General features: G+C 41.2%; 1 protein-coding gene across 1 annotated transcript in view; it reads right to left on the bottom strand.

The window, feature by feature from the left end:
* Positions 1 to 8599: 8599 nt before the first annotated feature.
* The window catches only part of LOC121359863 (kinesin-like protein KIF2A), a 25592-nt gene continuing 17029 nt past the window's right edge, over positions 8600 to 17162 (bottom strand). Inside the window, exon 9 of the mRNA XM_041479129.1 lies at positions 8600 to 8728. Coding sequence (XP_041335063.1) covers positions 8600 to 8728 — 129 coding nt within the window. The remainder of the gene's footprint in view (positions 8729 to 17162) is intronic.

The raw sequence follows: 17162 nt of genomic DNA, 5'->3' as shown, positions 1-17162 counted from the left end.
CTTGGAGACAGATGGCATTGGCTCCACTGGACATAGGGGAAGCTTCTTGCAGCTTCTCACATAAGCCACCCCTATAGCTCCCCCTGCTACCACAACCTTGTCATGCAAACCCAACACACTACCTTGCAAATGTCAAATAATGTTATATTATCCTACTATGTAGCTCTTCAAAAACAACTTAAAATACTGTGTTCAGTTTTGGGCCACTTGCTACAAGGACATTGAGGTGCTACAGCATGTCCAAAGTGCAGCAATGAAGCTGGTGAAGGATGTAGAGCACAAGTCTTATGAGGAGTGGCTGAGAGAACTGGGGGTGTTTAATCTGGTGAAAAGGAGATTCGGGGGAGCCTTCTCACTCTCTACAACTACCAAAACGAGTTTATAGTGAGGTGAGTGTTGGTTTCTTTTCCCAAGTATCAAGCAATAGGATGAAAGGAAAATGCCTCAAGTTATGTCAGGGGAGGTTTAGAGTGGATATTAGGAAAAACTTCACTGAAAGCATTGTCAAACCCTGGTACAGGCTGCTCAGGGCTGTGGTGGAGTCACTGTCCCTGAAGACATTTAAAAGACTGTTGGATGTGGCACTTGGGGACATAGTTTAGTGGTGGGCTTGGCAGTACTGGGGGAACGGTTGAACTTGATCATATTAAGGGTCTTTTTCAACCTTAACAATTCTATGATTCTATGAAATGGTTTTTGAAAGTATTTAAGGACAAGAACTTCATTAAAATTTCAATGACTAATAAAGTTATAAAAAACCTATTTATGCTGACTGTATGTCTCTGGATTTCTTTAGAATGACATGGATCCTAGTCATAACTGTCCACAGGGAAGCTGTTCTCAAAATAAGTTTTTGATTTTTTTTTTAATTTCACAAAAATAAATTTCCAAATCATATTTTAACCTTTTCTACAGATGTGATGCTCCATGCCTAAAGATGTAACTTTAAAAACTGCAACAAGGAATGATGTAAATGAAAAAAGGCAAAGTCAAAAATTAAGTGTAGAAATTACCAAAATAAATTTGACTCAAACATCCCATTCAAAGATTATATATCAGAAAGGAAGTGGGAAAACCTAGTAGGTATTTTATACCAGTCTGTTTCAGGAATGTCTCAAAGTTAAAATCACAAGTTTTTACTATATAATTTTATATGCTTTCCATATTAAAAAGTATCACATATTTTCAAAATGTCTTACTCTCTAATAGCACATTAGAAATCCTTTTACAATAAATGCCTTCTCATTGACAAGCAAAGCCAGCATCTTGAAACAGGTAAAATTTTGATGAATTATCTTACATGTTCAATAAATAATATTCTCCAATTGAATAATACTTCTATGTTTCAATCTCTTCAATTTATTTTGCCTGTAACATGCTAAATATTTTGGATGAAATGGTATCATTATCTACATGTTGCAGTTCTATTAGGTTTTCATGGCCAGGTTTTGCAAGAAGAGGCTACAGGGGTGGCTTCTGTGAGAAGCTGCCAGAAGCTTCCCTTATATCTGATGGACCCAATGTCAGCCAGCTCCAAGACAGACCTTCTGCTGGCTGAGGCTGAGCCTGTCAGCGACAATGATAGCTGATTTGATCGGCAATAAATTAAACAAATGTTTTTCCCCAATTTGAGTCTGTTTTGCCCATGATGGTAATTGGTGAGTGACTAAGGCTTTCAGGGCCTTGAGACAGTTGGTAAGGAAATCTGAGGCACAAGTTATATTCTCCTCTTTTCTTGGGGTGTTTCATAATGATAAGGTATCCCAGATCATCCGGGCCCAAAAATTTTTACTGCATCTGTAAGAGTCTACAACAAGGGACTGTGTGTATGTGGGGGGGGGGGGAAGAAATTTGCTTTAGCATGCACTTTTTTTAAAAGCTGCCCAAGCAGTCTCTCACCCTCTCGGGTCGGAGATATTGCACAAAAGAAGCAGCAGCAATACCGGTTGCAGCCCCAGGCTCATCTCTTCCCCTCTGGCGGTTCAGGGAGTTGGAGGCACCACGCTGGGAGTAAACAGCAGCGAAAGCCTTCCATTCCAGCTGCAGTCTCAGTCTGTCCTCATCCTCGTGATTTTGGGAAGCTGGAGGCACCTCCGAGAGAAAAGGGCAGTGATGCCCACCACAGTTCAAGCCACCATTTAGCTGCAGCCAGCCAAGAGGGTCCAGCCCAGATGCTTGGTCTTGACTATCCCTGCCTCTGGGAATACAAATTCCCTCTGTGAGTTTCCAGACTCTGGGTCTGAAGAACTACAGTCAGAGTTCCAGCTGTCAGGAGATAAGTAGAGCAAGGGATAAGAAAATGGAGGAGGGGGCAGTTGGGAAAAGACTGACACAATTTTTCCCTTTGTCCTTTGACCAGTGCAGTCAAAATCCAGGGCCGCATTTTGGAGTTGTGGGGAGCAATTTTTTTGGGTCTCTGTTTTGGGGAGTCTGCAGGATTGAGCACTTTGTTTCTGGTGGTTATTTGCTGTTGTTTCCTGACTGTTGCTGCCTTAGGGTGAATTCCGCAACTGCCTGTCCACAGTCAGGGGCATCGCACTGGCAGGAACAGAGCGACGGACCTCACTCTGTCCCGGGTCGCTGTCAATAGCGCCAAGCCAGGGAGCAAAAACAGCGAGTGGCCCCAGCCCAGCTCCTTAACTTTGCCATGCCTGCTCTGTTATGCTTTGCCATGGAGAAAGGGTTGACCCCAGGCGAGTAGTCAGGCCTTCGTCTGCTACTGGAACTGCTCTGTGAAGCTCCTGCCTTTCTGAGAGGGATCTGACGCCATCTTATCCCTTTGTCCTACAAGCCCAAGGTCATCCCTGCTGAGTGCCATATGGGGAAGGGTATTTAGGGCATTTAGTCTCTCTGTTCCTGTAGGGGTGGGGGGTGAGTTTTTAGCAGTTTGGTATTTAGCAGTTATTTGCTGTTATGGATGAGTAATGTGATAGTTGACTCTCACAATTAAGGGGTGAATATTATGTATATGTTAAGAGAAGTTTTGTAGATGTATAGTTATGTTTGCTTTCCCCTTTGCATTGTTATCACAGGATGGCCTGTGTAGTCGGGCATTTGGGAGGGTTGGCTTGTTACTATGGCAGCACCTAACCCCCAATCAAGATGTAAGAAAGTGATCTCCACTACTGGACAGCAAAGGAGTCGACTGACAAGGCTTTGAGAGGGGCTAGAGGTATAAAAAGCAAAGCATCCATTTTGTGCATGAGCACATGGTGGTTGAGTCCTTTGCTCTCAGCACTGTAATTTTTCCTTATTCAGTTTTCTGTTGTATTTTTGATAAGGTTTAATAAACTTTTAAAATTTTAAAAGTGAACATAGTTTCTCACATTTACTGTTATTTTTTGCCTGTTGCTGTTCTGCTTCTTAGTAAACTTATTTTTTAAACTTATTTACTTGTATTTGTTCCTTATTAGTGGAAAGGGATTGTTTGAGCCTATAAAGGGAAACAACTCATTTCAGAGTGTTCTCCTTTAAATTGTCTCAAACTGAGACATTGCCATTATTGAAACTTGCTGGGATGAATCCCATGACTGGAGTGCAACTATTGATGGCTATAGACTGTTCAGAAGAGACAGGGGAGGAAGGAAAGGAGGAGGGGTTTCCCTGTACATCAAGAGGTGGCTTGAGTGTGAAGAGCTGTCTCTGAATGTTATAGATACATACTATAATACTGGCTTTTTGCAAATGTTAAAATAGATTTTATATATGAGTGATGTTAAAGTAACTTTGTTATAAAGATACAGTTTTTATTTCTGCTGTTAATTAAGCTTAGACATAGTAATGAAATAGCTAAAACCAACTGGGTCCAGCTGGGCTGAAAGGGAGCAGGGAGGCTGACACTGCAGGGCTGGAGCTGCCCCAGACAGTGCTGACAGGAATGAGAAGGAGGTGTCTTTACAAACAAACTGTGAGCCTGATGGTAAATAAGGCCAGATACTGAGAGGTGAAAGAAGTAATGGGTGGAACCATAAATTCCATAGGAATTCCACTAATTGACACAGACTGTTACTCACTCAGGACTGTGTTAAATCCCTGGATTTAGAGAAAAACAACAGAGACACAAGGAAAAAGAAAAAGGGGAGGGTACACATTAGAAGGGGGTCTGTATTAGGTGATGCAGGAAGTCTCTACCTCTTAAGTACCTCAGCCAATGGGGGAAGAGAGAGGGAAATGTGGCCAGAAATTAGGATAAAAGGGAGGCTGCATCCTCTAGCAATTTGAGAGACCCCATGGGAAATGCCCCATGGCCTTTCCCTTCTCAGGTTTCCTGGGGTCAGGATGACCCCGAGAGTCCTTTTTTCCCAGCCCGGCGGCCGAAGAAAGAGTTGGAGTTCTTCGGCTCGTGTTCACAAGGTTGTTTATTATCTATTATCTAAAACATTTTCTTCCCGAGCCACAGAGGTCTGATCTGCAGGTCTGTCAAGGGCACACTGCCCGCCCCTGGGCTGGTGTTGTCTTTTTATACTAAAAACTATGTGCACTTTATTTACAATTATTTTCCAATACCTATCACCTATGTTAGACAGTCTACTTCTACTCTAGACCAATCCAAAAATGCTAACATCACCCAGAAGATGGAGACTAGGAAGATGAAGGAAGAAAGACAGGACAACGCCCAAATTATTCCATCTTGTCTCCTAGACCCCCATAGCAAAATTCTTCAAAATTCCACCTTTCACCCTGTGACAACTATTATTATGCTACTTAAACTTTTGTGACTTGTAATTCTTCATACAAGGTTGGTAATTTGGTCCATGGGTTGAGATTGAATTCCCAAGTGTCTTTGACTTCATGCCGGGGGCACATGTCACCCAGGGCACCCCTCTGGGTGTCCTGGGTTCCGACATTCCCTTTATTCAAATAAAGTTACAGGACTCCTCTGTCTCCTTTTTGAACATAAACCTCTGACATAATGGATTAATTTTCCTGACAAAGGCTAGGTTGGCTGGAGCTCTGAGCAACCTGGTCTAGTGAAAGGTGTTCCTGCCCATGGCAGTGGGGTTGGAACTTGATGATCACAGGAATTCACAGAATTCACAAAATGACTAGGTTGGAAGAGACCTTAAAGATCATTGAGTCCAACCCATGCCCTAACACCTCAACTGAACCATGGCACCGAGTGCCACATCCAGTCTTTTCTTAAACACATCCAGGGATGGTGACTCCACCACCTCCCCAGGCAGACCATTCCAGTACTTTATCACCCTTTCTGTAAAAAGCTTCTTCCTAATATCCAACCTATATTTCCCTTAACATAGCTTGAGACTGTGTCCTCTGGTTCTGTCAGTTGCTGCCTGGTGAAAGAGACCAACCCCCACCTGACTACAGCCACCTTTCAGGAAGTTGTAGAGAGTGATAAGGTCACCTCTGAGTCTCCTTTTCTCCAGGCTAAACAACCCCAGCTCCTTCAGTCATTCCTTACAGGGCTTGTGTTCCAAGCCCCTGACCAGCCTCATTGCCCTCCTCTGGACCCACTCAAGCGTCTCAACGTCCTTCCTACATTGAGGGGCCCAGAACTGGACACAGTACTCATGGTGCAGCCTCGCCAGTGCCGAGTACAGGGGAAGGATGACCTCCCTGCTCCTGCTGGCCACACTATTCCTGATACAGGCCAGGATGCCATTGGCTTTCTTGGCTGCCAGAGCACACTGCTGGCTCATGTTCAGTCAGCTGTCGACCAGTACCCCCAGGTCCCTTTCTGCCTGGGCAGATCTTTAAGGTCCCTTTCAACCCAGGAAAATCTATGACCTCTCCCCATCCTTATCTCAACCCATGAGCCTTTCATTATATTTTCTCTCTGTTATCCAGCTCAGGAGGGCAGTGATAGAACAGCTTTGGTGGGCACCTGGTGGCCAGCCAAGGTCAAACCACCATAACAGAATTATTCCTCAAAATTTCTTCTATGCTTTAATTTACTTCGCATAAACACTTCTAGAGAACATAGCAGTGATCTCTACAGTCAACTGCAGAAACCTGAAATGAAGCTGCTCATTATTAAACTATATTTGCATTAATTTTTAGAAGTTTGAAGCACCCCAGTTAATAGCTCTGCTGCAAACAAGCAGTCAGTGTACATGCAGGATAAGTACTCTTTTAATTTAATAAGATACTATTATAAACCATAATGATATGCCTTTTTCTTTACCTGTATATTTAATCAGTAGAATTTTGCCAGTGTATCATACAAAACCTAAACATGAACATGCTTTAAAATTAGGCCCTCTGCCAAAGAACCAATTACAAATACCACACTGGAAGGCTGAATGCATTTTCTTGATAAAAAAGGCAAAGGAAGACCCAGAAGCTGCAGATTATTGTCCATTCTTCTCACCACTTGGCCACTGGAGTGCAAATATCCTCTCCTCTTTCCAGGGAACTGGGGATGACTGGAGGTAATTCCAGGCTAAGGTATCTCCTACACCTCCCTCAATTCAATATATGTTGTTCAGAAACCTGTCAGATCTCTAGACAGGCAGATTGTTTCTGCATTCATCTAGTTATCACAGGAACAAGTGCTGCAAATGCAAGAACTCAATTCAAACAACCGTAAAGATGCACTGTAGGTTTCTTTTCTTTCTCTCCTTCCTTTTAACTGTAATTCAGAGTAAGTCATAACCACACAAGTGCTACTCTTCCTACATCACTGTCTTAAGAGAAAACATTGCTGATTAAATTCTGGATAAAAATTACATGCAAACAAACACCAAACCCAGAATGTTACAAGTGGTCCTAATACTGAGACTATATGGAATAGTAACAGGAAGAATGAGTTTGAAAGCAGTGTCTCATTATGAAAGAGTTTTCTTATTCTTAAAGTGACTGCAGTTATGTGAATAACATACATAATTCAAGCATATTTTCACTCACTTTCAGAGGAGATTTTTTTTTTCTTAATTTAGAACTATATTGAATAAAAGGAAGGAATCCAAGCTTTATCAGAAATTAAACACCCATACATCATGGATTATTCTCGATGGCATTTTCATGCATTTAAACAGGAAAAACATTACGTTAACTCTATGAGAAGAATAATAATTAAATAAAAAAGCTTCACCAAAATGAAGACAGCTTGTTAGCACTTTAAGGAGTGGTAAAAGTGATGGTGAGAACGTAGCAAAATATTCACAAATGTTACTCCTTCTATGTACAGAAAGGAATTCCCAACAGGCTAACTTTCCAAAACTTCTTCAGCAGTGAGGATACATTGCCTAGAGATGCACGGTTTAGCTTTCTGATCTTGAATATGATTTATGAAGTTGTCCCAGTGAAAAGAAAACAATTCAGTGTTTTCATTAGAAAACCAAAGAAAAAAGATTAGTCAAAAATGCTATTTTACCACCAATTTCATATTAGAACCATACCTAACATCCAAAGAGAAGATTAGGCTGCCATGGTTTTCATGTTGTTGTCTGAAGATTTCTGTCACCTCTAGACTAATTCCAAGGAGCCTGTGGAAAGTAACCAACTCAAATATATTGGGTCTGGCTAAGCTGGAGTTCATTCTCCCATAGCAGCCCTCCCAGTGCTGTGCTTTGCATTGGGAGCTGGAAAGGTGTTGAGAACACACCAGTGTTTTGGCTACTGCTGAGCAGTACTGCCACAGCATCAGTGCTGTCTCAGCATTCTGTCCCCCTCACCCTCGAAGGCCTGTCGGCTGGGTGTGGGCAAGATCCTAGGAGGGAACAGAGCCAGGCCAGCTGACCCAAAGGATATTCCATACCATATGATGTCTGCTTAGATGTAAAAGCTAAGAAAAAGGAGGAGGAACATTTGTCTTCTAGAGCAACTGCTATGCATGCTGAAGTGGCTGGACATTGTGTGCTGATGGAAAATAGAAAATAAAACTGATTGGTTTTCCTTTGTTTCCACATGCAGCCTTTGCTTTTGCTTTATTAAACTGCCTTTATCTTGACCCATGACTTCCATCTTATTTCCCCCCCCCCCTCCAGTTCTGCTGAGGACAATGATAGAGTGGTTTGGTGGGCACCTGACAGCCAGCCAAGATCAACCCACCTTAGCAAACAAGCTCAACATTCAGTGTCCACTGCAGAGAATTTACATTTCCATAAGGAGAAATATTAAGGATGCACAAATAAAACCACTGGACATCTGTGCTTTTATCTTTTCTTTCCCCCATCTGACAGAAGGATTCTGTTTTTCCAGATTGATGCAAATGCACTTTTATACAGTACACAACTATTCATCTCATCTGTCCCAACTACTTCCCTTAACAGCCTAGAGTGTATTCTGATACCTTTGATACCAATTTTAAATTTGCCTTTTTCATTTAATGATCATAACTTATCATTTAATGATCATAACTTACCACTATACTTCCAGTGTACACCACCTTTTCCAAAATTCTGATTCAACAAACAATATTATAATATAATTAAGACATTATTAAAAACAAAAAAAAACCCCCCTCAACCTAAAGTGTTTCTAGCTATTTGTCTAGCTAGAAAACTAGAACAAGCAATCAGAAAGGTCAATAAAAAGTGAGAAGAGACAAAATTATCTGAAATGACTCTGCTGAAAGACAAACTTCAAATATAGTCTCAGTTAATGTATAGCCTCAATTAATTGTTAAAGCACACAGTTAACTAAACAAACTTACCATACAGGTACGGGAGTTTTCTCCTATGAATGAATCTCTTAGTACCTGAGTAAGTTTACTTGCTCTGAATGGTGTGTGAGGTTTATTTCGACCTAAGGCTCTAATGCACTCCTGAAAGAACAAACAGGTTTATATTTAATAAAATCAGAGTAAAACCTCATATGTATACAATCCCCATTAAAGAAAAATGCATAATACAAATGCAATTGAAAATCAGAAAATATATGCCTTAGTTATGTTGCTGAAGTTATGTAAAATTGAATTTAAAAAGTGTTAGGCTTTCATCTCTCATTAAGCTCAGTAGAGAGGTAGGAACTTTAAAAGGACTTAGGAGCCTAAGTACTTTCTGAATCTTATCTAAAACGTTTACACGTATTGTACTCAACAAGAACAAAAAAATCATTGTCAATATTAAATCTCCAGACTAACAACTATTTTTGATTATGATCTGCAAAAGCCTGAATGATCTACAGCCTCTGCCAGCAGAAGCAGCGTGGACCATGACTCACATTACCTCTATCAGTTAAAAGCAGTAGCTTTGATTCTGGCTTCACCACTGACTTTCTTTACAGCTCAGAAGAAAACACTGGTGCCCAAATTTTCTGAAAGCTTCCACAGGTCACAAACCTAGTAAGTAAAAGCTCTGTATTGATGTACTCAATACTGGAAAACACTTGAAAATGTAAGCCACTCCCTGTTTACAAACATTCTTCATGAGAACAAAGATGACATTTACCTCCCCTTTCAGTCACAAGAATGGTATGGGGCTAAACTAATATCTGTAATTGGTTGAAGAGTTCCAGAGAGAAATACTGTACAGAATATTAAGAAATTACTATAGAAGTTGCAGCAGCAACTAAGTACAATAGCACAAACCAAGACTGCAGTAATCAAGACATCACTTCTGCCCACTCAGAGCTTTAACATCAGCTAATAAATTACTTCTTACAGAAAGTTAGTTCAAATTTAAATTTGTTTTGCTGTTGTCATATTTGGATCATTAATTCCAGTTTCTGGCTTTGCCTTAATACTTTGTGTACAGGCATCTCTTAATATTCAGGGCTTTCCTGGTACAGCTTTAACATGTTTACACACAGAACTTCTTCAAACAACTATACATCAAAATCTTTTCATATCATAGCTTTGCTTTTAGCAAGACTAACAGATGGAATGGCTTTTGTGTTACATGAACAGTTCTACAGCAGTTCAGCTAATCCTTGAGCTGCATCCATATCCTTGTGGCCTACTGAAATTTCCTAGAAACAGTTTCTTACAAAATCCAGGCTGTTAACTCTGGGATGATAACCCAAGAAAGCATTGCAACAGTGAAACAGTATAAAACAACTAAATGGGCTCAGAATAAAAATGTCCCTATTTAGACTGAATGCCTTTTGAGCATTATAAAGCAAATAATAAAAGCATTTGATTATTTAAATAATATTTCATAGCTTTCTTGATGTCTTCTTGAATAATGTATGAAAAACTGCAGTGATTTCAAGGCCTTGACTTGAATATTGTGAGCAGTTTGGGGCAACACAATATAAGAAAGATATTAAACTATTAGAGTGTTTGTAAAAAATGACCAGATAATATTGGCTTTCACATTTATGTATTAGCTTATGCGTGTTGTTAGTGATTAAAGGAATTTAGAAATAGTATCACTTAGAACTCTTTTTAACTGCTTGTTAATATAATATAATCTATCAGCTTAAGTATGCACTGTGTTGCTCATAGAAATAGTAGTGTAATGAATATAATATCTATGTATCATTTATGGAAATAATAGTGTGATGAATGTATTGTATTATAGACCTTAGCAAAACATAAGATGTAAAAAAAGGTTTTTGTGTAACTAAAAACAGTGTAAGGCCATCCACTGAATGACCTGTCCAAAATAAGATAACTGTGACACAAACCAGAGCACTGCAGGACAATTAGAGAATACCATGTTAAATTTAAGGAGGACATACTAAATCCTTATCAGAGGATATGAAACAGCAGGATGGAGACACAAGAAGAAATAAAATATATTGACCTGATACACAGGATGTCATGCAGTGTCTTGGTTTGAAAAGACAGGTGTCTGCTAAGGAAGGCAGGAGCCTCCCCTGAAATGGAAAATGTAATTTTGAAATTAAGGGTCTCTCAGGAAAAGATATGGGAGCAGGAATAACAGTTCTTTATTAGGGAAGAAAATAAAAAATAAGATAAACAATGCAGTAATACAAAACAACACTGACAGTCAGAATATGACCTGACACCCTGTTGGTCAGGGTGTTGGTAGCAGTCCAATTGAAATGGTGCCTGCAGTCCTCTTGGAGTGACAAATGTAGTTCTGTTGAAGCAGTTATCCTGTAGAAGGGTGTAGTCTTCCTCTGAAGATCCAGTGGTGGTGTAGATGGGCCTGGTCTTCCTTTGGGAATCTAGTGAAAAAGAAAGCTGCTCCTCTGGGAATCCAGTGGAAAAGGCTGGCTGTGGTCTTCCAAATCTCTGATTATATCCAGGTAGGAATGCTTGGCTCCTCCCTCTGGGTGGAGCTTCTCACAATGGGATGATGTAATTTTATTAGTCATGCAGTGAGACTCAATGGCCCATTAACAGAAGATATCGCCCCAAGAAAACTGCCTAACTAACAGAAGATAACTGCCCCACATCTAACAGATAGGAATAGAATACACACCCCCATTTCCAAACTAAGACATGCAGATAAGCTGGAGTGTGAAAAAGTCAAAGAAAGAAGTTCCCAAAACATCAGAAAGTTTGCAAGAATATTTGAATAATGCATGACACACATGAATATGCATGCATCTCAGGGATGTAGTAGCAGTATAAAGAAAACATTGTCTGTATACACCTGTGTATTCATTGGCTGTTGTCCAGGAGCACTCCAGCACTGGACATATTGTCCTTTTTTATCCTATTATTATTAAACTTTTAAAAATTCTAAGCAGTGAATTCTGTTTTTCCACATGTTCAAAGGAGGGCAACAAAGATGGTAAAGGGCTTTGAGGGGAAGCTGTATGAGAAGTGGCTGAGGACCCTTGGTCTGTTCAGCCTGGAAAAGAGGAGAGTGAGTGGGATCTCACTGCAGTCTACAACTTCCTAGTGAGGGGAAGAAGAAGGGCAGACACTGATCTCTTCTCTCTGGTGTCCAGTGACAGGACCCAAGGGAATGGCCTGAAGTTGTGTCAGGGGAGGTTTAGGTTGGATATTAGAAAAAAGGTTCTTCACCCAGAGGGTGGTCGGGCACTGGAACAGGGTCCCCAAGGAAGTGGTCACAGCACTAAGCCTGACAGAGTTCAAGAAGCATTTGTTATTATGACCCACCCCTGAAGGCAAGTGTGGTGGTTTTTTGCATGGCTTGATTTTTGGTGAAGAGGGAAGAAGCCTGCCACAGAAGTGATTTTCTGTGAGGAGCTGCTAAAAGCTTCCTCCATGCCTGGCAAAACCAGTTGCTGGCTGGGTCTGAGAATAGGCACACTGCTAAGCCAATTAGGAAAGCTGGTAATGCATCTATGATAACATATTTAAGAGAAGAAAAACCATGGGAAGCTCTATTTCTTCCTCGCCTCCAAGGACTGGTGACAGGGCAGTCAAGCCCCTTCCCGGCGAGCCCGCCAGGCGCATTCTTGGGGACGTGACTGAGGCCCTTTCCCAACACAGCTGCCAGGTTCATGCTGCCAGAGGGGGCCATCCTGGCATCGCAAACAGCCCCAAGGATGAGGCCGGGAGCGGCCGGGGCTAGGAGTGGCCACTGCCACCCCAGTCCAGGAGGGACCATGCAGCCAGGACTGCACAGCCGAGGTGGTGCCATGCAGCCGCTCCCATATCAGCATGGTTCACAATGAACTTTATTTGCTTTTAGCAAGCTATGCTGCGGACAGAGGAGCAGAGGTGGTGGCAGCTTTTCTTTTTTGGTGCCCCACATGAGGAGCTGAAATTCTTCTGCAAGCTGTGGTAAGGACTATAATACAACAGACTGTTTCCCTGTAATTCATGAAGTGCATATGGGGGGTTGCAGAATTCACCTGCAGCCTGTGAGAAAAAGGTACTTGTGCTGGAGAGTGTGGATGCTGAGAAACTGTGATCTGGTGAAAGGTTTAGAGAGAGAGAGAGAAGCCTTGCTTCCAGAGATAGAAGAAGAAGACCCTTGCTTCCATATTAGAACAACTCATCCTTAAACCTGCACCCCATTGCCGCTTTGCCTCCCCGGCTAGCTGATGTTGAGAGTGAGGGGCGGCAGTTTTCCCCCTGGAGCTCCTTGAATCCCAGTTGTCAGTTGTTTCGGCGCAGAATAAAACACAGGCAGCGCACAGGGGTCCCAGGGAAACTTTATTTGATGGTGTTTCTTCCCCTCTTTCTTCCTGGGCCCCGATTCGGGGGCCGACAAAGACTTATATCTCAGGGGAAAGGCAGGGGCAGACCCAACTTCCAACAAATCAGGAGAGTTGGGAGTAAAAACCCAGGCAGGGAATAACAGGAGCAAACCAATAAACTTCCAAGGAAGAAAAACAGTCTTAGGAAATGGGTAAAATTTGGAGAAATAGAAACTAGAAACTAGCTGACGAAATTTCTGGGAAAAGGGTGGAGACAAAAGAGAGACCAGCACCAAGGAAAACTACTAAATCACAAATCAAACCATAGACCCACTGATAAAACAAAAAGCACGATACAACACCCCATTAACTAATGGACCATGAAAAAACAGTTGTGGGAAGACCGTTTTGCCCGTGAGAGGGATTCACGTTGCAGAAGGTTTGGGCAGGACTGCTACTTGTGAAAATTAAAACCAGGTTGGAAAAGTTCACAGAAAACTGTTTCCTGTAAGACCCCATGGCATAGAAAAAGAAACTCGTCTCCCTAAGTGAACTGAAGAAAGATTCTTTAGAAGTGGCAGATTGACTAAAAACCCTATGTTTTGTCTCCCTGCACTGTCAGTAGGAAGGAAAGAAGGGGGGGGAAGTGTTCTAATGGTTTATTTTAGTTCTCATTATCCTGTCTTTAAATTGTTAATAAATTTTTCTTTCTATCTTTCAAATTTTAAGACTGTTTTGCCCTTAGAGTGTTTTCTCCTAATCCTTATCTCACCCCATGAGCTTTTTAATTTCTTTTTCGCTCCCCCTCTTCTTCTCAACTATAGCCGAGGAGAATGAGTGAATGATTTTTTGTGAGTGCACTGGGGTTTAGCCGGCATCAATCTGCAATGGCGAGGGTAACCCAGGTTCTTGTTAATAGATCCCTTGGGTTGGATTTGTGTGAAAAAACATTGAATGAACAGTGTTTATAAATATATATGTGCAGGGTTTATTTTATAACAATTTGGTTGCAATTGAAAGCAGTTATTGATACCTAAAGATTTTTGCATTTTACGTATTTTTCATATATTCATAGCTCTGTAGACTTCTATTACATAGTTAAATGACTACTAGTATTTTTCCTACCCTTTGTCTTAGGTTTTAGAATAATAGGCTAACCTTCTAACACATTTATGAAGTACTGTTAATCTTATTTTCAAGAAGAGAAGCCTGACAAGGATATTTTGTTTTCCAACCAGAATCTGAGAAGACACAAGAAGTAATGGTGTAAAGAAGCCCCTGGACCAATTCCAACGGGGCAGTACCTGGGGAAAAATTACCTAACTGCTCTTCTAATTGGACTATATTAGTTAGATATGCTAATTTGTTCAACTTATAAAAATTGTAGAAATCCGATGCTGGGTGTGCCCATGATTATTGGGACACCTGTAAGCTTCCAAATAAAGGTCTGCTTTTTATTTTACTATTTTAACACTGTTGCAAGTTTTTCTCATTTGATATTAGGCAACAGTATGTAGCTGTTTTGGTTATCATTATCTCTAGTGATATGGCAATATAAAAGCATGAAAATATCACTCTGTTGAAAAAATTAATAAGGGAAAAGAATGGAAGAAAGAGAGAAAGGGTAAGAGTAGAAAGGTACATAAACATCATCCATGGATCTGTGACAAGACTTGATTGTTGCTGTTGGTCAAAGTGATGATCAAAGGTCTTGATCTGTTGGGGGTTGGGGAAAAGCCCACAAAATACAAAGTCCAGTGGATTAAATATATGCTTAGGTTCAGATGGGAATGCCCAAGCACCCCCCCCCGGGGGGGGGGGCAGGGGGAGTTTTACACTGCCTTTTGATCACGTGCAGTCCTCTTGTGGAAGGCCTCAGAAATGAGTCTGGGGGAGCTTTGGAGGTCTTTGATGGTTTATGACTCCTCCTAAGACATGACAGCTGCCTCTCATGTCAGTAGGTTTATGTGTGAATGTGACCTTCCCTGGGGAGGGTGTGTGTGTGTAAGGGAGGACAAATTGGCATGATAAAAAGCACCATCCTGTCTCCACAGGGTTTCCCTCTTATCAGCCTCAAAGCCCAGTTTGTAGCCTCTGGTGGTGATAAGTTCACCTTCTATGCCTTATTTGGACCAGAGGTTTGTCATTACACAACGAAAAACTCACCTCCTCCTCAGGGTATGCAAAACTGGCCTCCACAAGGGCGAGTGTTTAGAGTCATAGTCCAGTCTCTCACAATTGTATCAGATGATTTGCTATAAAGAGCACTCAAAAAACTCAAAAAGGAGCAGAGTTTCATATGTTTTTTCTGTAAAATATTGTAATAATACAAGAGTCCTCAAATCCTCATTTAGGCAAAATCTATCAGTATTAGGATAAGTTTCTTAGGGAGAGAAAGACTTGACCAAAAGTACTGTCAAGTCCTGGCACTGGGGGATCAGGGCAGTGGTGGAGTCATCATTCCTGGAAGGATTTAAAGGAAATATAGATGTGACACTTGGGGACATGGGTTAGTGGTGGGCTTGGAAGTTCTGGGTTAATGACTGGACTTGATGATCTTAAAGGTATTTTCCAACCTAAATGAGTCCATGATTCTATGATAAATGGATTCCTACTTTTAAGGGTGTCCTGTGGTGACTTTATGATGCTTGTATCCCAAATCATCTGTTCTGTTTATGCTAGATGTTAAGTTCAACTGTGTCTTTTATTTTTCTTGGAACTGTTCAAACCTGCTCTGGACTGGAAACTCAGAAGAGCACCGGGAGCTCACGCCTGTCGCCCACCGGGGCCTAGGCCTGGGCCACGGCATTTTCCAGTGCCAGAGGGACTGATAAGAGACTGAGCCGAGCTACACCTCACAAAAAGGACTTTCTGAATTTGCCATCTCTTCAGAACAGCAAGAGGTTTTGTTGTTTAATATTGTTCATTTTTTGTGCTGGTGAATGCTTTGCCAGTTAAATAAATAGGGCTTTTTTTCCGCTTTTCTCCAAGGAAATCTTTTCCCAAACTGGTTGGGGGAGTAGCCCCTTGAATTTGCTTTTTAGAGGGACCCCATTTGGAGGTTTCCTCCAAAATTTTCCCTAAACCAGGATAAAGGGTTAATATAGTTTATTTCTTAATTCTTTCTGGGTGTAGTACTGTTGTGTTGCTTTCTTCTTCAGTTAATTAATTAACAGTGGTAAATACATCTGTCATAATGGTGTTCTGGTTTCATTTGAGATAGAATTAATTTTGTTCCTAGTAGCTGGCATAGTGCTGTGTTTTGGATTCAGTATAAGAATAGTGCTGATAACACACTGAGTCAAAGGCCTTTCAGTGTCTCATGTGTTGCCAGGGAAGCTGAGAGGGAGCACAGCTGGGACAGCTGATCTGAACTGACCAAAGAATATTCCATACCATGTAGTGTCATGCCCAATATATAAACTGGGAGTTACCCAGAAGGGGGGAGGCCGATCACTGCTTGGGGACAGGTTGAACCTCAGTCAGCAGATGGTGAGCAATTATATTGTGCATTACTTGTCATTTTTTGGTTTCATTACTCTCTCTCCTTTTCATTAGTATTATTAGTAGCAGTAGTAGTATTTTTTATTTTGTTTCAATTATTAAGCTGTTTTTATCTCAACCCACAAGTTTTACTTTATTTTCTTGATTCTTCTCCCTATCCCACTGGATGGGGAGTGGAGAGTGAGCGAACAGCTGCATGGTTCTTAGTTGCCAACTGGAGTTAAACCACAACAGTTGCTTTTGGTGCCCAACATGGGGTACAAAGAGTTAAGATAATGACAGATCTGACCAGAGTATGTTAAAAAAATTTCTTATGGGCATTCATTGTTTTGGTTTAATTGTCACCGGTTACAATGTTGATTTATTTACTCTCAGAATTGTCACACTTGTTCTCAGGGTTATGGTATGAAATACCTTACTTCCTGCATGTGTTCCCTGTGGTGATGTTTATCCTCCATGGGGCCTGGGCTAAAGTTACCATTCTGTTGTACTTTGCAGTACTGGCTTATGATAGGATAGCATAGCTGGTATGTGTACTCAGCACTGCAGTCACCTCTGTACTTCAGGAGTCATCTATTGGGATCTTTGAATAATTACACTTTTTGTCTTTTCTCCTTGAAGAGCCAACCTATGGAGGAGACTTCCTTCCTTCCTTCCTTCCTTCCTTCCTTCCTTCCTTCCTTCCTTCCTTCCTTCCTTCCTTCCTTCCTTCCTTCCTTCCTTCC

The sequence above is a fragment of the Pyrgilauda ruficollis genome, unplaced genomic scaffold (genome assembly GCF_017590135.1).
Source record: "Pyrgilauda ruficollis isolate IOZ18807 unplaced genomic scaffold, ASM1759013v1 scaffold472, whole genome shotgun sequence".
Taxonomy (NCBI): Eukaryota; Metazoa; Chordata; class Aves; order Passeriformes; family Passeridae; genus Pyrgilauda; species Pyrgilauda ruficollis.
The sequence above is the reverse complement of the archived record's forward strand: the minus strand, read 5'-3'. Positions and strand labels throughout refer to the sequence as shown.